Source organism: Artibeus jamaicensis, unplaced genomic scaffold (assembly GCF_021234435.1).
Source record: "Artibeus jamaicensis isolate MK-2021 breed Jamaican fruit bat unplaced genomic scaffold, CSHL_Jam_final contig_1015, whole genome shotgun sequence".
Taxonomy (NCBI): Eukaryota; Metazoa; Chordata; class Mammalia; order Chiroptera; family Phyllostomidae; genus Artibeus; species Artibeus jamaicensis.
Window position 1 is genome coordinate 20,593,245 of NW_026521194.1, and position 26,959 is coordinate 20,620,203.

General features: G+C 34.1%; 1 protein-coding gene across 7 annotated transcripts in view; it reads right to left on the bottom strand.

Annotated features, from left to right (window-relative positions):
- The window catches only part of NBEAL1 (neurobeachin like 1), a 165,340-nt gene that overhangs the window by 66,105 nt on the left and 72,276 nt on the right, over positions 1 to 26,959 (bottom strand). For all 7 annotated transcript variants that reach the window (XM_053658795.1, XM_053658892.1, XM_053658853.1 and 4 more), the window contains 16 exons: positions 24,372 to 24,461; positions 22,366 to 22,534; positions 21,800 to 21,933; positions 21,210 to 21,369; positions 21,001 to 21,103; positions 20,279 to 20,435; positions 18,360 to 18,518; positions 16,981 to 17,140; positions 14,341 to 14,429; positions 11,461 to 12,036; positions 10,939 to 11,114; positions 10,001 to 10,154; positions 9,367 to 9,495; positions 3,069 to 3,374; positions 2,831 to 2,980; positions 787 to 944 (listed from right to left, as the gene is read on the bottom strand). In XM_053658795.1, the coding sequence (XP_053514770.1) occupies positions 787 to 944; positions 2,831 to 2,980; positions 3,069 to 3,374; positions 9,367 to 9,495; positions 10,001 to 10,154; positions 10,939 to 11,114; positions 11,461 to 12,036; positions 14,341 to 14,429; positions 16,981 to 17,140; positions 18,360 to 18,518; positions 20,279 to 20,435; positions 21,001 to 21,103; positions 21,210 to 21,369; positions 21,800 to 21,933; positions 22,366 to 22,534; positions 24,372 to 24,461 (2,870 nt within the window). The remainder of the gene's footprint in view (positions 1 to 786; positions 945 to 2,830; positions 2,981 to 3,068; positions 3,375 to 9,366; positions 9,496 to 10,000; positions 10,155 to 10,938; positions 11,115 to 11,460; positions 12,037 to 14,340; positions 14,430 to 16,980; positions 17,141 to 18,359; positions 18,519 to 20,278; positions 20,436 to 21,000; positions 21,104 to 21,209; positions 21,370 to 21,799; positions 21,934 to 22,365; positions 22,535 to 24,371; positions 24,462 to 26,959) is intronic.

The following is a 26,959-nucleotide window of genomic DNA, read 5'->3' on the forward strand; positions in this document are numbered from 1 at the left end:
AATCCAACAAAACAAAAAGACCACATACTTAATGGAGAGATGATATTCACAAATGATACATCTGATACATGATTAATATCCAAAATATATGAGAAACTCAGTATCTATTTTAACTTGGGATTCTGAAATTCATACCCTTTCTAATATTCGTTATGTAACCAATGAGTACGTGACTTGTGACTGCAATCCCTGCCAGCAATTTCTTTGTTCCATTTTTGTTTGTTTTCCAAAGGTCATCAATGACAACAGTTGAGTGTGTTTGTTTTGGTTTTAACCTCTGTATTTTACATACCTTGAAGATAACCCATAGTTTTGAATCTTTTAAAAGTTTAATATGACTGCATTAACATTTTCTAGGTCTTTAAAAACTATAAGCCTAATTCTAATGCATGCATCATATTCCAGAGAGAGGACATACAACTTCACAATTCATTTTTTAAAAAAATAAATGTGTATCTCCTTCTCTGATCTCCTATATTCCTTTATTTTTTTTTAATTTTTATGTACTGACTTCAAAAAGAGAGAGAGCAACATCTATTTGTTGTTCCACTTATTTATGCGTCCATTGGTTGCTTCTTGTATGTGCTATATGAGCCCTGACTGGGAATCAAACCCTCAGCCTTAGCATATTAGGGTGATGCTCTAACCAACTAAACTACCTGGCCAGGGCTCCCTGGTTTTTTAAATTGAACATTTTTTTATACTGGATTGGAGAAACCATTGGTTTAAAAAGTTCTACACTAGAACTAGAGGAAAAAAGTTATTTAATAAATGATATACTCATACCTTTCAGCCCAAGGTCCCCTTTCACATGTAAGATAGACCTGTATTGCCTTCCAGCGTCTCAGAGTGGCTAATTGTTGACCGCTAAGTTGTTTAAGCATATTATTATACCTCAAGTTCTCTTGGTATGCTTTTCGATTAAATGGCTCCACAAAATTTTTCTTAAAAAAAAAAAGGCAATAAATAATACCACTGAATCACACTTTTACAGGTAAATTTCAATGCCATAACTTCAAAAATGTGACCCAACAGAATCTTACAGTGAAAGAAAGAAGCTGGTAATCAACAGGATTTTTACTCTACTAGAATCATTTTCTTTAATGAAGCACAATATAATTCTAGCCATAATCCATTTATATTTTTTAAAACTTACTAATCAACAAAGAGCCAGTGTTATGAAATAAACATGTGTTTTTATTTGGCTTCTTTAATTTGTTTCATCAGTATTTTATCATTTTTAGCCCATCAATCATGTACATATTTTATTAAATTCATACCTAAGTATTCCATTTTTTAAGATACTCTAAATAGTATTTTTTTAAATTTCAGTTTCCAATTTTTTATTGCTTAACATGCAGAAATATGATTAAATTTTGTGTGCTGATCTTGAGTCCTGCAATCTTGCTAAACTCAATAGTAGGAAATTTTTTGGTAAGATTCCTTAGAATTTTCTATACAGATAATCGTGTTATCTGCAAATAATTTTATTTCTTCCTTCCTAATGTAAATGTCTTTTATTTCTTTTTCTGTTCTTATTGCATTTGCTAGGACTTATAGAACAATAGTAACTGGGAGTGGTGAGAGGAGACATTCCTGCCTAGTTCTCTACCTTCTCTATTCTACCGGAAAGCACTCAATTTTACACCTTCAAATACCAAGTTCACTGTAAGATTTTTGTAGAGATTCCCCTCTATTTCTAGTTTGCTGAGAACTCTGGTCATAAATGGATGTTGAACTTTGTCAAATATTTTTTTCTATCTATTAATATGATCATGTATTTTTGATAAGTTTACTAATGTGGACCTTTATATATATATATTGATTATCAAGTGTTGAATCAGCCTTGTGTTCCAAAGATAAACTCTCCTGGTTGTGATATATTATTTTTTCATATATTGCTGGATTTGGTTTGCACCTATGTTCCTGAGGGATCTTGGTCTGTGGTTTTCTTGTACTATTTCACATGATTTGAACATGAGGGTAGCATTGCCCTTATGTAACAAATTCAAAAGTGATCTCACTTTTCTATTTTCTGAAGAAATTGTGAGGAATTGGTGTAATTTCTCTATTAAATATTTGATAAAATTTGCCAGTGAAACAACCTGCATCTGAAGTTTGCCCTTTCGGAAGGTTTTTATTACATTAAATTCAATTTCTTTAACAGAGAACTACCCAGGTTATTCACTTATTATTGAATTAGTTTTAAAAATTTGTATTTGTCATGAAATTGATTCACTTTATTTACGTCATTTCATAGACTGGTTTGTAGTAGTCTTTTACTACTATGTTGATGTTTGTGAAGTCAGTGGTGACACTTCCCCTTTCCTTTCAGGTATTACTAATTTTTTTACTTTGTTTGCTTTGTCAATCTGACTAGAAACTTATCCATTTTACTGATATTTTGAATAACTAAAATTTTGGTTTCATTGATTTTTCTCTATTGTTTTTTCTGCTTCCAATTTCATTGATTTAGAAACTAAGACTACTTTCTTTTTTCTAGTTTATTCAGGTGAAACTTAAATTATTAATTTGAGGCCTTTTTCTTCTAATATAAATATTTCATCCTATACATTGCCCACTAAGCACTGATTTATACCCAGACTCCGTAGAGAAACCTATTAGCTTAATAGGCTTTTTACATAATCAGAACATACAAAACATTCTGATATTAAATTTTTATTAATCATAGCTCTTCTTTCAATTCTGAATCAACTTTCAGTCAGAAATACTATTTGTTTTCAAAGTTAAGACTTGTTAGTCACTTGAATATTAAATGCCTGAAATCAACATAAAAAACTAGATACCAAAAGCGCTTAACAATTTTTACCTGGAACTTGAGTTTGCTTTCTCCTCCTTCCCGGTCTCTTTTATGCATATTCACCATTAAGGCTTCATAACAATTCTTCCAATAAAGTGCCATGTTCTCATGACCATCATAAAATGTATGGGTTTCATACTGCTTCATATAAGGTATAATCTTATAAAAATATATATACAAAATTTAATATCTACTTCTATAAAATAATAACAGTAGAAAAATCTCACTCAAAAAATATAAAACTTACATATTTTTCAATGTAAACTTGCCATTCATTTGAACTGCAATATTCTTGAAAATCTTCAAAAAACGAGGAACTACCATTGGTAAAAGGTAAAGAAGGCAGGTGCAAGTTCATGAAGAGAAGTTCATAAATTTTGGAAACCAGGGTACGAACAAGGGGAATCAGAAATGAGTAGATTTCCGTCTGTTCCTTGATGGACTGACTTAGAACATGTTCTAGCTTCCCTAAAATATAACAAGCTTCTTCCTGATTTTCAATCACTTTGGTCTGCAGAAGGGTGTTTAGCTTAGCTGATGCCATAGCACAAACCTGGAGGAAAATAGGTGAGAAAAAGCAGAATAAAGTAGACACTTAGTGATAGCAAAAGTTTTTTTACTCTTCTTGAAGTTTAAGAAATTATAAATGTATCACATGTTTAATCTGGAGTACACAGTAATGTTGTGGTACATAACTAAGCACCCAACATCCATTCTACTCCTTTTAAAGTCTGCAAGGATAGGGGGATGATGCCATCTCTAGTTCTAAAAATAGGTCCTAAAGGATAAAAGGCAAAGAGAATAGTCAACCCCTAGCTGCAGTGACTAGTTCATTCAACTCATATCATTGTCTGTTACAGAGATTCATTCAGGGACAGCCTTATCAGCCCAAATTCAGAACTTTCACATAACAACTGTTAAGGAATGTGAAGGGTCTCAGAATTTATTTCACCTCCAAGCTAAAAAGTTAGCCTACTACAGTTTCACAGACACTGGCAGAAGACATCAGAATCCTGGAAACAAAGATCAACAGTCTTAGCAACAGCCACAATATCAGTGTTTACGTTGGTCCCCATACTGCAATTCCCATGGTGAGAGAGAAACAGGAGTACATGATGCCTGCACACACAGTGGTTGCATTATAGGAGAGGAACCCTGAGCACACGGAACCCAAACCTTTTATATGAAGCAGTAAGTATGCGTAAACTTTCCCTGGGAGGGAGGCAGTATCTTTATTATGCTGGAGAATAAACAAACCTGCCTTTTGCTCTCAAGGGAAGACATGATCTGTGTCTTCCAAAGTTGTGCACTATACATGCACCCTCCAAAAGACCATACGAAGCATCCAGCATCTCTATTCATAAGCTATGCAGAGATCCATGAGGAACTGTCTTACCAACAGTGACTGTAGGAAGGACTCTCCTTCTCTGGATATGAATAAGGCAGCACGTAGCCCCTATAGCTGTTGGCAGTCATTTTGTGACAATAAGAGCAGCCAAGTTTAAGACAGCTTGACACACACTGGAGAGCAGTGCTGCAAGAACAGCAAATAAATGGAACTGGAGCCTTGATTGCATCATGCCTTAAACTCAACTATGAAATTTTAAATTACATGGTGCAATGAGTCTTAAGAAGTTGAACTTGATGCTTCTGTTACCTGGAATCAAAGCATTCTGATATGTAAAGAATACATACACAGGAGACCAAGTCCTTGATCAGAAATCTAATTATCCTTGAACTTCCCAAGGAAAATATATATTCCGGGTACAAATCCATTCAAAGGAATATTCTGTATTACTATTAAACTGTGACCTTAAACCTCAAAATAGAGGGGTAAATGAGATCACAAAGGGGACTCCTTTTGTCTACAACTAAGATCTAAGACTTAAATCCATATCAGGACAAATGATATAAAGTGTCTCCTCTCTTAATCCTAAATCCCAATTTTGAATCTTATTATTTTCAAAATTTAAAAAAGCAAGAAAACCTCCCAGAAAGTATTAGAACCTGACATCACTTCAAGAATGCATCTGTGTCCAAGAAGGCTGAAAAGAAGCAAACAGCATCGGAGGAAACAACCTCTAAGAAGGCTCAAAACTTTTACTTTTCTATTTTTACCTTCAACTTCTACTAATCAACCCTCTCTGTCCTCCTCAGATTTTCTCTAAACCTCTTCATTTTAATCTTTGGGTCTGACGTAAGCAGATTAATTCTAATACAAGCCAGCAAATGTAAGGGAGAAAGTCACATGTTTTTCCATCACCAAGAAAATGCCAGTGCTAATATTCTAAGATTTTATGTTAGGTGTTTTTTAAAATACAGCTTATATAAAAAGTAGAATATTCAGTACTTTGCTTTTAACTTAATATTATGATATAAAACAAATAAAAGTTTATAAATTTATTTAAAAGTTTAAGGAGACTTTGAATAAATACAAAATAATTTAGTTGACCACTGCCTTAATTTTTAATATAAACACATCCTACATACATGTAATCTCCTCATCATAAACAGTACTGCCTTAAGGTCACCTGAGAAAATACAAAAAATACTGATGCCCTAGTTCCCTATTTCTGATTTAATTACTATGGGAAATGCTCTCCACAGATTTAGAAAAAGCTCCTCCACCAGTGGCTGTAAGACAACTGGGAGAGTAGAGACCCGGACAAATCAGAGACCATACACTCCATCTAAATAGATGCAGCATTTCTAAAGAACCACTCGGGCTCACTTTAGACTCAAGCTGGAAATCTTGGTGTTCAGGTAAAATTTCCTAATACTTAACTGTTGGCAATTAGCTAATATGTACATGTCATGCAAAAGAAGTTTGCTAGCCACATTCATTTTGCAGGCAGCTCTATCAAAACTGCTTTAAAGGAAGAGATTCATTTCCTAGCCTTTTAACATGCACAACTTCAGAAACATAATCTTTCACTTCCGAAAGAATGAAATTAACTGGCTAGTGGGAAAATGACGTAAATCACTAACTTCTGGTAGATAGGACCAGTCTTATTTGTAGGTGCTGTACTCATTTATTTTATATATATATTTTATTGATTATGTTATTACAGATGTCCCATTCTTTCCTCCCCTTTATTCCCCCGTCCTGCACGACCCCACCCACCAGCATTCCCCCACCTTAGTTCATGTCCTTGGGTAGTACACGTAAATTCTTTGGCTTCTCCATTTCCTATACTATTCTTAACCTCCCTGTATATTTTGTACCTACCATTTCTGCTTCTTATTTCCTGTACCTTTTCCCCCATCTTCCTTCCTCCACCTCCCCGCTGATAACCCTCCATGTGGTCTCCATTTCTGTGATTCTGTTTCTGTTCGGGTTCTTTGCTTAGTTGCTTTTTTTTTTTTTAACGTTCAGTTGTTGATAGTTGTGAGTTTGTTATCATTTTACTGCTCATATTTTTTAAATCTTTTTCTTAGATAAGTCCCTCTAATGTTTCATATAATAAGGGCTTGGTCATGATGTACTCCTTTAACTTGATCTTATCTGAGAAGCACATTGTCTGGATAGAGTAATCTTAGATGTAGGTTCTTGCCTTTCATCACTTTGAATACTTTCTAGCCCCTTCTTTCCTGCAAGATTTCTTTTGAGAAATCAGCTGATAGTCTAATGGGAACTCCTTTGTAGGTAGCTATCTCCTTTTCTCTTGCTGCTTTTAAGAGTCTCTCCTTATCTTTAACGTTGAATAATTTAATTATGATGTGCCTTGGTGTGTGCTTCCTTGGGTCCAACTTCTTTGGGACTCCCTGAGCTTCCTGGACTTCCCGGAAGTCTATTTCCTTTACCAGATTAGGGTAGTTATCCTTCATTATTTTTTTCAAATAAGTTTTTGATTTCTTGCTCTTCCTCTTCTTCTAGCACCCCTATGATTTAGGTGTTGGAAAGTTTAAAGTTGTCCCACAGGTTCCTAAGCTTCTCTTCAGTTTTTGAATTCTTATTTCTTATTTCTGTACTGGTTGGATGTTTATGTCTTCCTTCTGGTCCAAACCGTTGATTTGAGTCCTAGTTTTCCTTCACTGTTGGGTTCCCTGTGTACATTTTCCTTTACTTAATTTTGCAGAACCTTCACTTCTTCCTCTATTTTGCCACCATATTCAACCAATTCTGTGAGCATCCTGATTACCAGTGTTTTGAACTCTGCATCTGAGAAGTTCATTATCTCTTTGTTACTTAGTTCTATTTCTAGAGCTTTGATCTGTTCTTTCATTTGGGCCATATTTCTTTGTCTTGGTGCACCTGTTTCACAGTAAGGGGCACAGCCTTATGTGTTCACCAGGGCGGGGCAACCCACATCACTGTGTCATGATGCTGTATGTGGGTTGGGGTCTCAGAGGAAACAATGCCACTTGCTCAACTCTCAGCCAACTTTCAGTCACTTCCCCCACTACCCACAAGCAAACTAGGCCCTTCTGGTGCTGATTCCCAGGTGGGTGGGTTTGTGTACCTTCTAGGACCCTGTAAGTCTCTTCAACAAACTCTCCTGTGAGGCTGGGAGTTTCTCCAGTGCTCCTCACTGCCGTTACCCTCACAGGTTTTTTTAGTCAGAGGTTTTGAGGCTTTATTTCCCTACAATGGAACCCTGGGTTACACCATCTGTCTCACTCCCCAGTTGTTCTTCCCAGTTTATCTGCATGCAAATGCGGAACTGCCCAGTCTGCCACCAGCTGCCTTACCCAGCCCCATCCTCCAGCTGTCTCCTTGCCACAAGTCCTCTCCACCTCAGCTGCCTGCCTATCTCTGCTCCTCCTACCAGTCTGAATGAATGTTTCTTTAACTCCTTGGTTGTAGGACTTCCATACAGTTAGATTTTCTGGCAGTTCTGGTTATTTTTTGTTTTTAAACTTGTTGCTTAAAAATGTGGTTTTTGCAAGGAGGCAAAGTGTATCTACCTGTACTCATTTATTTAACACGTATTTATAGAGCCCTACTATGGGACGGACATTGGATAATTGGTGCTGAACAATTTAACAGACATTTTATTTGGTGAAATTTCATCAAGGAGAAAAACAGAGAGTGACTATGAGTGGAACAAAATGGAGTTCAGTATCTAAAGTAAATAACCACCCAGCAAGCTGTTGCAACGGCTTTAACAGCCATCAGGTTAATATTAATGAAAAAGCCAAAAAAGCTATTTCCACTCTACTTCTAGGTAGAGGAAAAGAGAATACTACAATGACTGTCTATGGGTGCAAAGACTGTTGGTATTTCAGACTACTACCTTAGGGTACAGTTTCAGAGCAGAATTACTAAACTACGAGTATAAAAACTTTTTACAGTTCCTAGTTCATATATTTTCAAACTGCATATAAAAGGCTGTATGTACCATTCAAACTTTCACCATCCCTATATCACAATGTCCATTTTCTGGTTTAGCTTTTTTGTAATTTCCATGGTTTTACAATGAATATGTGCTACTCTTATACTATTAAAAAAAACTATCTTTAAAAAGTTAGTAACATGGGGAAATGAGTTTGATATAATTTTAAGAAAAAGTATAAATTTATCAAACTACTGATGATTTCTTTTTTTTTAAACTACTGATGATTTCAATCATCTGAAAAAATACATGCATAGAAAAAATACTAAAATAGCTATTTTCTTTTAGGCCATAAGATAATAAATAAGTTACATATTTTTTCTTCTTTATGCTTTTGTGTATTTTCCACAAGAGCTTGTGTTACTCTTATGATCAGAAAAATATATCTATTGAGAAATCTGGCCTTTTTAAAATAGAGCAACCTTATACATTTTTAATCTCCTCATGTTCTTATCAATACCGTATCAAAATTATGTATATCACAAACCATCTTTACCCAGATGTCCTTAACTTCAAGTACTTAAAATCCTAATATCAAAAGAAAAGAAAAAGGGTCAGGTAAGGAGTTATGGGATACCTGTCATGACTAATCCAACCTAGGTAATCATAAGCATACAATGTAAATACAAAGATGATGGATTAACATTCTTATGGGCCTTTACCAACCTTTAAAATTTTTAATTTAAAATACAAATAATAAATATTTCTTGGGTCTGTATTTTGTTTATTCTGGACACAGCACAATACTAATACTTGGTAGACAGTAGGTGTTTGATGAATGAAAAAAATATTAAATACAATGTAAAACTGGATTACTGGAGTAGTAAACCAATAGGATATGATTTTGAAATGAACTACTTAAAAATAATTTTCCTGAAGTATAAGCCTTAAACTGCACATGTATAATCTTTGCAAGCAGGATAACTCCTACCTGTACTAAATATAAATATGAGTAATGTCTTCTACTATAAGCTATGTATAAACACTTTAAAGGAAATTTTTAAATTATGCTAATAAACCCAAGAAGAAATAATTAGCTGTCAAGCTGCTTTCTAATCTCATAGAACTGAACCTAGAATGAAGTCATAAATATTACTGGAACTAATAAAAAAATTAAAACACTAAAAACACATGATCGTTTAGTTAGCACACAAATGATTCCTATACTGCTTGAGAGCACAGAAAATAGTGTAAAAATTTTTAACAAACCTGTAAATTACCCTTTCCAATGAATCCTAGAAGCAGCTGGATTTGCATCTGAGAGAGTTTTACCCACACTGGACTTTCAGAATACCAAACCGAGAGAGAGTCGAAGAGCAGCATCATATCCTCTAAAAGCTATTGCAAAGGAAAAATTCAAAAAGAAAAACATTCAATTATTTAATCTACTGATGATGAGTTTTCCCCAACACTAATACCAAGTAAAAACATTCCAAACCTAGTTCAATGTATAGTTAGTAAAAGCCAAATGACTTATCTTAGTAATAAGCTAATAAAATCTGTGACTATCATACCTTATCCATGGCTTATTGCATCTTATAAAATATTAATACTCTGAAAAGAGGGAATACAAAATTTGGTTATTTTTTAAGATCTTATTTATTTTTAGATGGGAAGGAAGGAAGAGAGGGATAGAAACATCAATGTGTGGTTGCCTCCCACATGCCCCCTACTGGGGACCTAGCCCACAACCCAGGCATGTGCCCTGACTGGGAATTGAACTGGCAGCACTTTGCTTCACAGGCCAGCACTCAACCCACTGAGCCACACCACTCAGGGCAAATTTGTTTGTCTAAGTAAGTCCTTAATTATCAAAGAAATAATTTCAAAGACATTACTGCACCTTCTCAGTCCATGTATTTGCATTAGCTAGTTCCTCTGACTGCAGAAAGTCCTGTATTATCAGCATGAGTCGAAAGGCATTTTCAGCAGTTACTGGATTAGTTTTTGCTTCTCTGTTTTCTGCGACTGCCCATTCTAACATCTTCTGCAGCAAACTAAGTGTAAAATAAAGTTCTCTTAAAATGTTTTTAAACTTAGAAAAATAGTAGAATATAAAAAAAACCAAGTTATTATTTCATAAGACTGTATCTCCAGAGATACACCATCTCTGGCAGGCATCATAAAACACTTGGAGAATTTAATAACAATGAAGCAATTTTTAATCTTTAGAATATCTATTTTTAATACACCTAACGCTAAACTGTGAAATAAAAGTTACCTGTTGACCTAATAAAAAGCCATGAAAATAATTCACATTCAAGTCTCCATGAAATATTTAAAAGTTTCTCTAAAGCTGAAATTGGAAAAGTTAGAAAAGAAAGACTTATTATGCCTTATTGTGGGTCAAGCTCTGTGGAAAATAAAGAAGTAATTCTCCCCTAGTGTGCTACCGTTAGTGTTCTATCATAAGCAGGGAACTTGATGCTTTAGGTAAGTAATTTTCATGAAAACACTACTACCTTCCCTTATTATGGTAACACCCAAATTTGGGCAAGACCATAGAACAGAAGCACCAAACACTTAGATATTGCAGAAAACAATTTAAACGACAGGAATATATAATGACTTAAAACCCAAATCAATTTAAGATTTAAATCTCTTCACATTGGAGCTGGTTTTTGGACTTCTCTCTAGATCCCAAGAGAATGGTGACAGAAAAGGAGCTGAAAACAAAGTCTCTCCTTTTCTCTACATCCATAATGGATGAATGTTCAATAAAATATCTTATGCTCCTGTGCACTCCAATGAGAGAAGGGAAGTCACCAACCAAATACTTACATTAGTTTTATTTCATCTGATGGTCGAAGTAGCTCACTGGATATTCCTGATTTAGTTAGTGCCACAAACACTTGTCCCCGTTCAAGCCAAGTATCTTCATCCGACTTTTCTAGTCCTTTACACATTACATAGTTCAAAATATTTGTCAGTAATTGAAGAAGCTCCTCCTCACATCTCTATAAAAACAAAGTAATATCAAATTATTGGAGGGAAGGGATGTTAATTAAAGCACATAAGATCCATCACATACACTGACTATAGTCCTGTAACATATCATTATTAAATTGTCTAAATGAACCTGGAACTTTACCAGTAAGTCCTAGAAATACAAGGATGAATAATATACTCACTTTGTTGTCAAAACATGCATAATTTAACGACATAAGCTTTTAATATCTCAGATCACGAGACTTAGAAATAATATATAATGAAATTGTTAACAATTATACATTTCTAAGAATCAGAAGTATACAATAGACATATATAAATAAAAACAGCATTTGGACAAATAAGGTATTTTACCTCTTGGCTTTCAAGTAAAGAGAAGTCATCACTAAAGCCCACGTCACTTGCGATGCTGCTTTCCTTGTCGGACTGCACAGAAAATGATTTAGTGGACTCTACTGGGGATGGCGTGCTAGGTAAGCTATCTGGCATCTGACTTCCACTGTCGCTCAGTTCACATGAATCAATGCCACTGAGACCTAAACTTAAATGGGAAGGGTTATTATGCCAGAATTCTTCCTGATTCTCTGATTTGAAAGACAATTCTCCCACAGAGCTATCTTCTTGAAATAATGGTGTGTTTGAATCTAGAGACTGTCTATCCTCCAAACTCCAGGGGTCTGAAGGCACATCGGCTGAGGCAACAGAGTTCATTTTTTCATCATCTGTCTTTTCATCAAAGTTCCTCTTAATATCTTCGGATGATATATTTTTATCATTGTCTTTCATTAAAATAGTCCTATTGTGCTTATGAGGAGTATTTCCATTTTCAAAATTTGCTTTAAAAAAAAGCCTAACTAAAGTGTCTTGCCAACCCACTTGTTGAGATATTTGATGTGCTGCATCTGGCTGGGACTGTAGAATCTGTAAAATCTGCAAAGATATTAAGAACACAAAGTTTGTCAAAACATACACAGTACTTCACATCAAAAACAATTTCTTTTCAGTTATTTTAATGATGAAGTGACTTAATGAGACACTTTCAGAAGGTATACTTCCAAAAAATTATGTTTACAACTAGATTAGAAACTATTTGGAGGGCAGACATTGTTTGTAACTAATCCACTTATTTCATTATGGAATGGGAATGTACTAAAAAATTTGCTGAGAGATAAAAGAAAAAAGATTAACAATCCTCCACATGTCAACACCCTCATGTTATTAATTTAATTTGGTCAGAGAGAAAATATAAGCAGAGTGAAGGTATATTTAAAACATAATAAAGTTATATCCTCTTAACTAAAGACTTCCCACAGCCCATTTGTTTAGCTAATACTGAACATTCACTACGTGGCAGGCACAGGTCTGGTACTAGGGTCAGGAGAGTAGAAAGGACACATGAGAGACTCATAGAACTTAACTGCTAAGTGCTCCAAGAATAATGTTTTCCCACTTCATGTTTTTCCTGGCAAAATTAATGGCTGTTTTTGCAAAAACATTTTTTTCATTCACTCTATATTACATTTAAAAAACCCCACACCAAATAATTCCAAAAAAACTAATTCCAATAAAATGGAAGCTGCTATTTAACTAGAATGAGAAATTAAAATTAAGGAGTAGACACTGACATAGTAATGTGCATGACCTCCTATATCCAACTGACTTCATTTATTTTTTTAAATTAATTAATTTATTTTTAGAAAAAGGAAGGGAGGGAAAAAGAGAGGGAGATTCCCCCAACTAGGGACCTGGCCTGTAACCCAGTCCTGTGCCCTGACTGGGAATTGAACCGATGACCTTTCAGTTTGCAGGCCAGTGCTCAATCCACTGAGTAACATCAGCCTGGGTTGATTTCACTGTTTTTGTGGAATGAAAACAAGTTCTCAGAAATTCAGTTACAGGTACCTCTTTCATCAGAATTTCTAACTGTGACAAGTTTACGACAGAAGATGAATACTGTTGGCAGGGACTTTGATATTAACAGTTCTAATGTACACTGATGCTGATATAGAAAGTAACGAGGCACAGTGACATGTGAAGTTTCTTTCTTCATTAATACTATCAATCAGTGAGCTACCATTACTCCATAGGTGCAGTATACCAATTCTTTTTTCTTCCAGATTAAGCTTTTCTCAGATAAACACTAGGTTACACTGATAGCTGTTCTTTTTTTTTTTTTTTTTTTAAATTTATTTATTTATCTTTAGAGGGAAAGGAAAGGAGAAAGGGAGAGAAACATCAATGTATGGTTGCACTTTGCGCATCCCCTGCTGGGAACTGGCCTGCAGGGAACCGGCCTGCAACCCAGGCATGTGCCCTGACTGGGAATCGAACCTCGATTGTCTGGTTCGCAGGCCCGAGCTCAATCCACTGAGCTACACCAGCCAGGGCTGATAGCTGTTCTTAACTGCACACTGAAAGGAAAGGCTTCAAGGACAATATGGCAAAATCCATCAAAATGTAAACTGTAAATACTCTTTGACACAGGATTTCCATTCATGGAGTATGTCTCACAGATGCATTAACACAAAAAGGTAAAAGTATATGCAAAAAATACTCTTAAAAAAGTTTATTAACATGAAAAAAGAGGAAAAACAACCTAAATATCCATCAACAAGAAACCGGATAATACTTTCTAAAATAGCCATAAGATGAAAAACTATGCAGCCATTAAAGAGAAAAAGATATATCCACATTACTGATGGAAAAATTAAATTAAATTAAATACTAGAGAGGTCAGTGGTTACCAGTGGAATCTCTATTAATCAGAAAGAATCAAAGAAGATAACTGATGGCTGACTTAGTTCAAGGTTAAATGTGTGCACTAAAGGCAAATCACTGTTAGAATAGTCAAACAAATTATAGAAAATTCTTCTCACGAAGTTCAAAAGATTCAGGAACTCAAAAATACAGTAAATGAATTATAAACAGTCATAAATCACTGAAAGTTCTTTTTTTTTTTAAAGTTCTTAATAAAGAAACTATTCTGTAGTAATAAATTTTTGACACTAGAAAGGGTATATGTACTTTCAGGAGCCCATCTAGGTAGTGGTAACAAAAAGAAATTTAAATGCTGATTGTGAGGACATAAAAATTAATCTCAAAAAAGGAAACTACAAAATTATGCTATTTATAAAATAAATATTAAAACATGTCTGGTAAAAATACTCAATCTAAAAGTTATTCAGAGTATAATGACATTGCTATTTTTAAAGTGTATCTTAAAAGTTTACTAACCTTTCTGCAGATGACCACCCTGACATTTATATACGTTCTGTGAGATATATATACCACAGATAACAGATCTTTGAAATTAACTGCAGTATCTATGGTAGGGGAAAAACAAAAAATTAAAATTAAATTCCAGAGATAACCAAAGAAAGAACTGTAGGCAATAGTTATATAAATGCTGAAATAATTGCTTCATTTTTTTACTTTTTCTTTTGCTGTCAATAGATGCCACATTTTCCCCAGCTTTATTAAAATATAATTAACATTAAAAAATTGTGTAAGTTGAAGGAATATAACATGATGATTTGAATATATTGTGAAATGATTACCACAATAAGGTTAGTTAATACATCCAACAACTCACATAGTTAACATTATTTTTTGTAGTAAAAACATTTAAGATCTGCTCTCTTAGTAACTCTCAATTACACAACACAATAATGTTAACACAGTCACCATGCTATATAACGGATACTCAGAACCTACTCATCTATCACTAAAAGTCTGTACCCTTTGGCCACTTTCACCCATTTTCTCCATTCCTTTAGCCCTAATAACCACCAGCCCTGATAGAATCTACAGTTTCTATTATTTTTTTTGGATTTCATACATAAGTGAGATCATACCGTATCTGTCCTCTGACTTATTTCACTTAGCAAAATGCTTCGGAGATTTTTCCATGTTGTCATAAATGGCAAGATTTCCTTCCTTTATATGGCTAATATCCCACTATATATATTTATACAGACCATGCCTTCTTTACCCATTCATCTGTCAACAGACACTTAGGTTGTTTCCACATCTGGGCTGTTGTGAATAATGGTGCAATGAACATGGGAGTATAAACCTCTTAAAGATGATAATTTCATTTCTTTTGGATATATACCCAGAAGTGGGACTGCTGAATTATATGGTAGTTCCATCTTTAATTTTTTGAAGAACCTCCATACCATTTACATCATAGTGGTTGCACCAGTTTACATGAGCACCAACAGTGAGTGCACAAGGGTTCCCTTTTCTCCACATCTTCACCAGGACTTCTCTCATCTTTTTGATATTTGCCATCTTAAAAGGTATGAAGTGATATCTCCTGGCCGTGACTTGCATTTCACTGATAATTAAGGATTTTAGCACCTTTTTCATGTACCCATTAGCCATTTGTACATGATCTTTGGAAAAATATCTATTCAGGACCTTTGTTCACTTTTTAATTGGATTTTTTTGCTGTTGAGTTGTTTGATTTTCTTATATATATATTTTCAATATTAACCCTTTATCAGATTTTCACTTGCAAATAGATTGTCTCACTCTGTACTTCGCCTTCTTATTTTGTGGATGGTTTCTTTTGTTGTGCAGAAGCTCTTGTGTGCTATAGTCCCACTTCTTTTGACTTTTTTCTGCTGGTGCTTTTGGTATCATATCCAAAATCTCACTGTCAAGACCTATGTCAGGGAAATTTTCCCTATGCTGTCTTCTAGTAGTTTTACAGCTCAGGTCTTACACTGAAATCTTTAATCCACATGGGTTAATTTTTTGTGAGTGGTAGAAGGTAGAGAGGGGTCCGTTGTTATTCTCCTGTATGTAGATGATCAGTTTTCTGGACACCATTTATTGACCAGACTCTTTTCCCCACTGCATATTATTAGATCCCTTGCAAATATTAGTTAATCGTACATGTACAGGTTTATTTCTGGGTTCTTGATTCTGTTTCACTGGTCTGTGTGTCTGTGTTGATACTTACAGCACACTGTTTTGATTTTTTTTATTGTTATTTTTTATTTAATTATTTTTCAACTACAGTATTCTGTCCTTTACTCCCATCCCAGCCCACCCCCCCATGCCCCGTTTTGATTTTTTATAGCTTTGTATCATAGATTAAAATCAGTAAGTTTGATGCCTCCAACTTTCTTCTTCTTTCTCAAGTTTTTTCTCAAAGAAAGAATTGTTGGTAATAGTTATATAAATGCTGAAACTGTTGTTTTTTTAAATAGAAATTACAGACATTTAAATTTTACCAGACAATAGGTTTAGAATGCTTGATATCTTCTGAGTAAACTGTAAATAATTATTCTTTTGATTGTGTGAACATACTATCAATAATACTTGGTCTTTACACTGTTATCTTTTTAAGTAAATGCTTTGTCTTATCAACAAGATGGTAAACCACTCAAAACAAAGACCTTACTGTTACCTTTTGAACTCCCAACACCTGATTTAAATTTTATAGTTTTTAGTATGGACTAGAAAAAGGTTTATAAAAAATCTGAAATTAGTTTTTATTTTGCCTTTAAGAATTTAAGCTCCATAAAGAAAAAAGATAAAGTATTTTGTACATATTTTCTCTAGTGTCCTTTTCTTGAAATAGACATTCAATTATCTATTTACTAATCAGTCAGCCAATAATCGTTAATCCAAGGCCTACCAAATACGGCACTATGTTATGTCTTAGGAAGAAAAGGAAAGGTAAATAAGAAACAGCACCCAAGGAAAGCCTCATTGATCAAATAACAGATCATTTTAAAAGCAACCTAAGGAAGGATGAAAAAAGAACCTCAGGAAAAAAATAATTGAGAACTGTCAAACAGAAGCACATTACTATGGAGAACATTTCTTAAAAGCCATCAGTGTCATTAGCCTTAATCATACCTGTATTTATAATCTGATTGGTGAGGTTTTTAATGAGAGAAGTATTAACAGGTGCTTCATTCAGAAGGAGTCCCAATCCTGAATAGCCAACTTCTCTGAGTCGAATACGTTGTTTACTTCGTTCATAAACATTTGTGCATTTCAACATCTGCTCCATAACCTGGTCACAACAATACAGTCTTCTCAATATAGAGAACTAAGAACAGTTTGTCACTTAGGTTAATATTCAATTACAATATTGATTTAGAAGGTTTTTGAAGCATAATTTTATTCCTGAGATACAAAAGAATAACCAGCACTAATAAGAAAGGTGGAATGGGTGGCTTTAGCCAAGGTTCAGAGCTTGGCACAGTCTAGATAGTTTAAAATATGTTCTAGACCCGGCTGGGTAGTTCAGTGGTTGGAGCATCATCCCCATACACCAAGGTTGCAGATTTCATCTCCCATTAGGGCACGTGCAAAAATCAAGCAATGAATACATACATAAGTGAAACAATAAATCAATGTTTCTATTTGCCCCTCTTTGTCTCTCTCTAGCTATCTCCCCATAAAGCAATTTTTTAATTTTTTTTAATTTTTAATTAATTTTATTTAGTTATTTTTCAAGTACAGTTTTTTGTCTTTTTCCCATCCCAGCCTCCCCCGCCCCTTGCTCCCACCTCCCTCCCATTTCCACCCCCCTTAGTTCTCGTCCCTGTGTCCTTCCTATTTGTTCCTCCAAATCCCTCCCCCCTTTTTCCCCTTAACTTCCCTTCCCTCTCCCCTCTGGTCACTGTCCCCTTGTTCTCTATTTCAGTGTCTTTGTTTTTTTTTCTGCTTGCTTTTTTGTTTTGTTGTTTAGCTTCCTGTTAAAGGTGAGATCATATGGTATTTTTCTTTCAGCACCTGGCCTATTTCACTCAGCATAATGCTTTCCAGTGCAATTTTTAAAAATTTTTTAAATAAATAAAATAAAATGTGTTTTATATCCTTTGACAAGTTGCAAACTTTTCTGCCTCAGTTTCTTCATCTGTAAAGTGGGGATGAAATAATATCCACTTAATAAAGTTATTGCCAGTGCCTGACAAACAATGAGTGCTACATAAGGTTAGTTACAATTCTCCTGTGTAGACTCACATAAGTCAAAATGGAGATGAGAAGTTTTATATTGAGGATGGTATGACAAAGTACATTTTCCACTGAAATGACTGGTAAGATTACAACATAATTAGCTTTTAAATATGTCAACAAAAACATGAAAAATATATATTAAAACAAATGTAACAACTTAAAATTACAAGTAGATATGAATATATACATTCATAAAATGTATATATTCCAAGTAAATTTATCCACCATAACTTCCCCAAAATATAAAGACACATAAAAAATGTTTTTACCTTAAAAATGATTTCTCTTAGTTTGTCAGAGTACTTCTGATTTAAGAGCAAGGCATAAAGTATGTCAGCATTTCCTGGTTCAAACAGCAGTAAGAAAAGCTGACCTCTAGTTGGACTGGCACGCAGGAGACTAAAGAGTATATCCAAAATTCCAAAGAGCTTTTAAAATTAAATAATACAAAACAAATAACCACACTCATATATGGAAGCCAAATACAATCATAAACCACAGTTATTTAACTAAATCTCACATACCCTAATGTTCTAGCTTAATTGAACTATCTGATATCTTCTGAACCTCACCTTTCACTCCATTATGCTTTTGGTTTATTCCATTTTCTTTTGTATATCTTCTCACTACTATATGTAGGTACATATGCTGCTATGCTGCTCTGTCCATATGTAAAGCCATCTCTTCATAAAGTCTTTCCTGGTCTCCTCAACATGTAATACTGCCCTATGAAAACCTCATAGGACTTTGTATCTCTCTTATAAATGTTATCATACTCTTTTTTGTTACATAATTATTTACAAACCTCTCTTATTCACCCCTGTCTCCATTAGGCTACAAGTAAAAATGGTAATTGATTCATCATTATAAACCTACAATGGCTAGTATTACATATATAAATAGCTATAGATAGATATATAGATACATTTTCAATAATTCTTTAAAGTGACCAAGAAAATATCACTAGCAATGAATCATTGCGGGTGACAATAGAGCTGTCATAAAATAAAATGGCTACTCATTATTCTCAAACAATGAGGAACTTTTGAAGTAGTCCAACCTTACATGGAAGTTGCCAAAATTAACTTATCTATATAATGCAAATTATAAAGTCATGTAACTACAGAGTAAACAATAAATATTTCATGATACAGGAAAAAGTATTTGAGTCAATATAAATTAAAGCTGCTCAAATTTGGTGTTGAGAGTAATACGAAGAAAGAGCACGGAAACAGCAGTAAATACACGCAGTTTTTCTAGTCCCAGGTTTACAGCTGTGTGACTTTTTAAGTTGTCACCAAATATTTCTGAAGATATATTTTCAAATGCACAAGTGGGAAGAGTAACTCCCAGTCTGTATATTTTATGCCAGTGTTTCTCAAATTCTGCCATGTACCACAGTCATCTGGAGGGGCTGATTCAGCATTATATTTTCATTTCTACAGAGTTCCCAGGTGAGGCTGGTCAGAAACTATACACTAAGAATTACTGTGTTGAAGAGTAGTTCTGAGCTGCAAATAATGTATATAGAACTACTTAAAAACACGCCCTGGCTGGTGTAGCTCAGGGGATTGAGCATGGGCCTGCTAACCAGACGATTGCAGTTCAATTCCCAGTCAGGGCACATGCCTGGGTTGCAGGCCAGTTCCCAGCAGGGGAAGCACGGGAGGAAACCACACGTTGACATTTCTCTCCCTCTCTCATTCCCTTCTCCTCTAAAGATAAATGAATAAAATCTTTAAAAAAATACAAATACACTTCTAATTTATTGTATGCAAAACTTTTAGAAACCCATGTTATATTCAAATTCATGTTGGAAATCTGCAGGCGTTCCAGTGGTGCAATTGGTTAGCGTGTGGTACGTATAAGAAATGTGTCCAGTAACTCTGATGATACATCAATATACATTACGTGACCTATGAAAATAGGCTCAGAATTGCCAGATAAAGCAACTATTTCCACATTCTCCTTTCTACTTTCTACTTCATTAAAATATTTTATTATACTGCCATCTACTTTATTAAACTTTCCGTTAGGAGAAAAAATTTATTTCTTTAATGGAATAATCTCATATGTGAAACTATAAACATTTCATTCTTCAAATATGTTTATTAGACATGCATTAAGTATAAAAGAAGATGACATAGCAACTTCGATGTTAAAAATTAGATTATCTTGAGCCTAATACCTGTTCTTCTTCATTAATAGCAGCTATGTAACCCATGATACTTTGTATCTCTTCATGAGTTCCACCTTTGCACAGAAAGTATTTAATCAGGCCATACAAAGAAGTCCTAATTGTTCGGATATCATCTAGAGACAGCTCACTATATTTACAATCAGTTCTGAAAGAGAAAGTAAAAGTGCAAGAATTGATATTTAAAATTTTTATATTTGTTACTTGTTAAATAAAAAAATTATAATTAAAAAAGATGTTTCCATGTAATTATTAGAATTCATAATATAATATTATTAATCAATGTTACCTCAAAACTTTATTTTAAAATAAGTATTCATTTAGCTTCTTTTTCTAAATAGAAAATCTTTTGAAGTTAGGAGTTTCAATGATAAAGATAAATTTATATTTCATACTTATGTAACACTCACTATGTGGCAGACACTGTTCAAAGTGCTTTATACATTATTAACTCATTTAATTTAATGATCAACACAACCATGGAGTGTCTCAGTTTTATCTCCTTGTTCCAGAACAGAAAACCTCAGCACAAAAAAGCTAACTGAGTTACCAAGGGTTAGTTAATTAATGAAACATAGGATCAAACTCAAAGTATATGATCCACTGTTCATCCTTTCAACCTCCACACTTTCCTGCTAGAAAAATAAACAGTCTAGACATTCCAATCAAGAAGCAGACAGAAAATAGCAAACTGAGGAGTAAGAACATCATACCCATAATAAATCCTAAGTGAATCTAGGAGAAACTGTACACCATACTTCTTTCGGAAAACTCTCCTGCTGTCTTTGATAATGGTGGAAAGATACTGTATATGACCTAAAAGAGAAAGTTCACTCTTAAATGATATACCTAAAATAAAGTCATCTATGTAGTTATAAATTTATAAACAACTATAAGATTTTATCTAAGAGCCTGTTCTCACCAATTCGAAAGGGAAAATCTCCATGGTTCCAAATACGGAAATCAAAGAGTAAATACTGATACATTTGTTGCAGGAGCTGCGTATTTTTCTCTAATGATACCTGTTCAATTAGTAATTGAATTGCCATCAATACATTAACATCCATTAAGGTGTTGGGCACCTAAAATCCAAACAGAGTAAGGGTCCTGTAAAATTCAGCTTAAATAATTGTTATTAAGCTATAATTTCAAACAATTTATTTAGAACATCTACTAAATATAAAACTCTTCATTAAAAAATATATAAACTTAAAACATTATTTTTTCTGAAGTAATGCTAGAAGATATTTTCCTAATGTTATAAATTGATCAAGTATCCCAAATAACAAAGCTAACAAACAAGGTCCTGTTACACAAGATAAGTAATTCTTATATAAGATGATTCAATAGTTCCTAAATCTACTTATGAAGTAAACTATATCCACTAATACAACAAGCTACACTAGTGTAACAGTGTGGTTTTTTAAAAAATACTTACTTAGGAGGAAGAAAAACCCCAACACTATCTGCTAATTATAATCATCAGCCACATCTTACGTTAGACTAGCTCACCTTCTGAAGGAGGGCACCAAGAGTGGCAACTCCATGGGAGTGAATAAGATTGTCCTGGTTAATAGGATGTCTTTGAATAAAGTGTTTCACAATCAAGATAAATGTCGCAACTAAACTTCTCTCTAGTCTTGACTCTGTGGAATCGTGAACATGGTATTAGTTATCATAATTACTCCAATTACTTTTATATCATATTTTCTATATCATAATGAATATTCTAACATACAAAGAATGTGGCTAAGGAATATGCCTCCAAAGGTCACTTGTAGAACAAAAATATGAGAGAAATCAGCAATTCCATGTTTTATACTTACATACACATGTAAGTATTTTCTCTACCATAAATTTAATAATGTCATATTTTCACTAAGAGTACAAACTAAGGATAAGAGTAAAACCAAGATACGTTTTTGACCAAAGTACTGTAAATTTTCTAAAGTACACTATTAATAAATTAGGGATGGGCTACTTGGCCTACAAATGGTTAAGTTTCTTCCTAATGGTATCAAGATATTTTAATCTATTTTTCCATTAACTCACAAATTGTTTTAATTTCATCTTAATACCTGATGTCTTTGTGGGGGTCGATACCGCCCTATCTCCTTCTATAGGTGTTAATAATTCAGAAACTGTTCTTTCATTCACTCCTTCAGGAATTTGTCCTTCACTAATATGGCTAATTTGTTCCAATAGTGGAAAGAGTACATTTAATCCACCTATGCAGTTTATGATGTCCTGAAAAAGAACAATTTTTTCATCTTTAAAACAAGGGCAATTTTGTCATTTAACATCTACAGAGTATGTATGAAGTTACAATTTACTAAATCTTTAGGCAATGTATGGTACAGTCTACACCGATGGAATTCTTGTATGGGCATATGCTGTAAAGAGCAGCCTCCACAGTCACCATAACCAATCCTCAACAGAGAATGAGCCAGACCATTTTTTAACGCAGCTCTGTTTTCCAAAGTTCAGGAATTCCAAACACAGGCAATCTAAACATGACCCCGTGAGTTCACTTTATAATGTAACACTAATGATGTAACAGGAAATTGTCATGCAGCAATTAGGCAATTAGGATAGTAAATCATAAGGAAAAAAACAATGTATTTGGCAGGAGAAATATGACTGACTTCTAATTTTAGTTAACAAAAAAGGTGGAGTGGGTGGCTTCAACCAAAGATCAAAGTGACTATTTCGAATAGTTTAACAAAATATATTTAGTATCCCTTGACATGTTACTAATTTCTCTGCCTCAGTTTCCTTATCTCTAAAGGAAATACCATTAGGGATACTAATTCCCACTTGGTGAAGTTGTTAAAAGAACTAAGTAAGCTAATATACTAAAAGCGCTTGGTGCCTGACAGAATAATAGCTATATAACATTAGCTATTATTAAGTGCTAAGATGTTCTAAACTGCCATGTAGACCTAGCTTAAGTTTATACACAACCTTTCCATATTTACAAGCCTATAAAACCAATCTTACAAGTGACAGCAAATGTTAACTTACAAATTGGTAAACACATCATAAATCTTATTACCCTAACAGATAAAAAATATTGTCTTCAAGTGAAAGATTTATACCACACAAATAACATGAAATTAATTTTAACTGATGGATTCATTTTTACACAAGAATCATTCTAATGATTTGTTCCACTGAAAGAATAAGTAAATTCAACTGGTGTTAAGTTACTAGTAGGGGCTGAAATCTGCCACATACTTTTAGGGATTAAATACATTAACAGGGAGTACAATTAAGACAACATATGAGGGAGGACGCCCCAGTATTTATAAAAATCAGTATTTAAAAAAATCTGTGTATTTATTCTTACATGTTTAAACTCAGTCACCTTCAAACTACTCTCCACCTGAAATATCAAAACTTTTTTTCCACTGCTCAAAACAGTGTTTGAACTCATTGATTTTGATGCCTTTTGGTGCTTCTGATGTTTTTTGTTTCACCTCTTCCACATCAGCAAAATGTTTCCCTCTGAGGATTTTCATTGGGGACACATAAAAAAGTCCCTAGGGGTGAGGAGGTAGGGTGAATAGGGAGGCACGGCACAGAAGTCACTCCATTTTTGGTCAAAAACTCCTGAACACTCAGTATGGTGTGGGAAGGTGCACTTGTAAATAACATATCATGAAATGTACAAATGTATTGAAAGAGTATTCAAAATAAATTCACTGAAGCCAAATGCAGCCTCTCACAACAATACCAGCTGGTACACTGATACAGATGGGTTCTTAGAACACTCATGTGGTGTGGAGACCCAAGCTACAAGGGCTCTGACCTCTAGAAGATAATTCCACTTTGTCTGGGAGTTTTTTGGTTCCCCCCTTGTATTTTTCTCCTAAAAATTGTTAAGCTGATAGCATGTTTAAAAAGTAAATTTCTGGCAAATCAGTCTTTCACTACTTATTTGTTCATCCTTCAAACTGTATATCTTGCCTGCAAACTTTTTAATGGTGACATTATTCAGACCTGATGGTGCTCAAAAGATAAACCATTGTAAAGGATCAGTAAACTTACATAATGCATTGCCTGCCATTTATCATTAACATACCTTAATATCCCAGTTTACTACTTTGTTTCCTGTTAACCTTCCATGCAAACAGTTAGTAGATAAATCAAGACAGATTGAATTTTTGCAGGCCTAAGAATAAAAATAAAAAACCAAAGGAAAAAAACAAGTTAAACAGCTAGGCGCAATAAAGACAAAACATTAATTACAGATAGAACATTTCACCATAATTTAAAAAAGTATATAGCATAGTTAATAAGATGCCTACAATATTAAGTTTAGTATTAGTATTCTCTAATTATTTCTTAAAAGAATCAAGGGCTAGATTCTAAAGTACTCATTCATCAAATGCAGGTCACTGTTGCTTATTACCTGATAATTTAACTGCTGCTAGAACCATTCACCAACCACATAGTTTTAAATTTTTCCTCTTTTATAAACCAATGTATACAAGGAGATTTTCTTGACTTAAAAAAAATTCAATGGTTTATTCCCATTAGTACTTCCCTAGGCACAATTTCATGGTCCATAAAAAAGTGGACTAAAGCTCTGGCTGGGTGGCTTAGGTGGCTGGAACACTGCCCTGTACACCAAAAGGCTGCATGTTTGATTCCCAATCAGGGCACACACGGGAGATAACCGATTGATGTTTTTCTACCACATCGATGTTTCTCTTGGCTGAGGTTTTTTTTTTCTCAAGTGTGACTGAAGGATGATATAAAAATCACAGAACAATATATTACAATATGAAAATCCAACCACATGCATAAAATACTATTTTCCCTCATTGTACTGACTGATTCTAGTTGTATTCAGATTAGGAGCTTAGTCTGAAACTCTAGAAAGTGTTGAAGTAATTTGTCAACTTCCATAAAGGTTTCTAAAGCACGTAACTTCATATTCAATCTGTGAATTTTCAAGTAATGAAGCATCCTCGAATCTAATCCCTACTCAAAAAAGAAACCTACAAATGTCAACACAGATGATGCAGCTACTGCCTCCCTCTTAAGGCAGCTGAGAAAAACTGCTTTAGTGAGACAAATGTAAACTGACTTTACATTAACTCAGTGTAAACTGTATTTCTGTCAGAGACAGAAATGTCTTTCTCCCGTTACTACCTTACTTTCAGTACCTGTGTACCTATGACCTAATTTCATAATTATATGACTGCCTCCAGTCTCCCATACCTCCAAGTTGATTTCCACATTGCAACATGAGACCTTCTTCTCAAAGCAAACTTTGAATTACACTTCTGCTTAAAAATCCTACCCGATGCCTACTATTTAGCCTAGTACAGGTTTGCCACGATCTGGCCTCTACCTGCCCTCTAATTTCATTTTCTGCCGTCGCCTCTTCCTGCTTCGTGCATTATACTCAAATACATGCAGAACACAGTTTTACGTTCTATGCCTTTGTACGTGCCGCTTGCTGTGACTTCCACATCCCTCCTCAAGTTTGTGTTTAAAAACACAAGTCAAACCAAGTTTTCTATGATATCTAACCTCCTGGAAAAACAAACCATTGTTCCTTTGTACCTGCACTGTATTTTGTATGTAATTCCAACACAGACATATTATATAATGGATAAGGATATGAATTAAACCAGCTGGCCATTCACTAGAATTATGAGGTGAGGCAAGTTACTTATCTTTACTCAGTCTCAGAAAAACTAGAGCTTAGAAAAGATAGATACCACGAGCCCCCTCAGAACTTTTGTGAAGATTAAATGAGACAATACATATAAAGCATTTAGCATAGAGCATAATGTTATAAACATCTAACAAGAGGTAGCTAAACAGAAAAATGCTCATAAAATTACACTGCCCTTAATTTTTTTACACATTAACGTAACTTTACATTTTAAGCTTCTGATAAGGCCACGGGCTTTAACTGATTCATCTTTGTATCCTAGAAGTTCAGACAATTCTTGGCACAGAGTAGACACTCAAATTTTAAGCAAACAGATGGCTAAACACCTCCTAAAAATGAATACAAAAATAACAAATAACAAACTGTTGACCGTCAAGAATCTTCTATAGCAGCTTTTCCCAAACTAGCATTTATTACTGAGATAAAATACAAAATGTGTTCTCTGTTCAAATAACTGGTGCAAAGGGAGGATAAAACAAAAGTAAATTAGTTTTTTTACAGCAGAATTTTCAAGCATAATTTTACTCTCCAAGAGGGATATACAAAATGCATCCCCCCAGACTCATGTAACCAGAAAATCCATGTAGCATGCCATATCACCATATGCGAGAAACATTCCATCAATAAACGGTTTTACTGCATATACTTAAAATGTTTTGGTTTCAAAAAAGAATAGTGACTATATTTTTAGTATGTCGGAAATTTTATTTCCAATGGTAAAAATTCAACCTTTAATTCTTAAAAATCACTTAAAAAATATGGCAACTATAATATCAAAAAAACACACTTAGCCTTCACATACCTAGATATATAATATACCAAATACATTAGGTGAGATTAAGTCTAATTATTTCCTATCTATACTAGATAGTTGTAATGAAAATAAGTATAAGATATAGCCTCTGACAAGAAAAAACTTAAATCTAGTTTGGTAAACAAACATGTATCTTTGGAAAAAAGTTAAAAGGGAAACAAAAAAA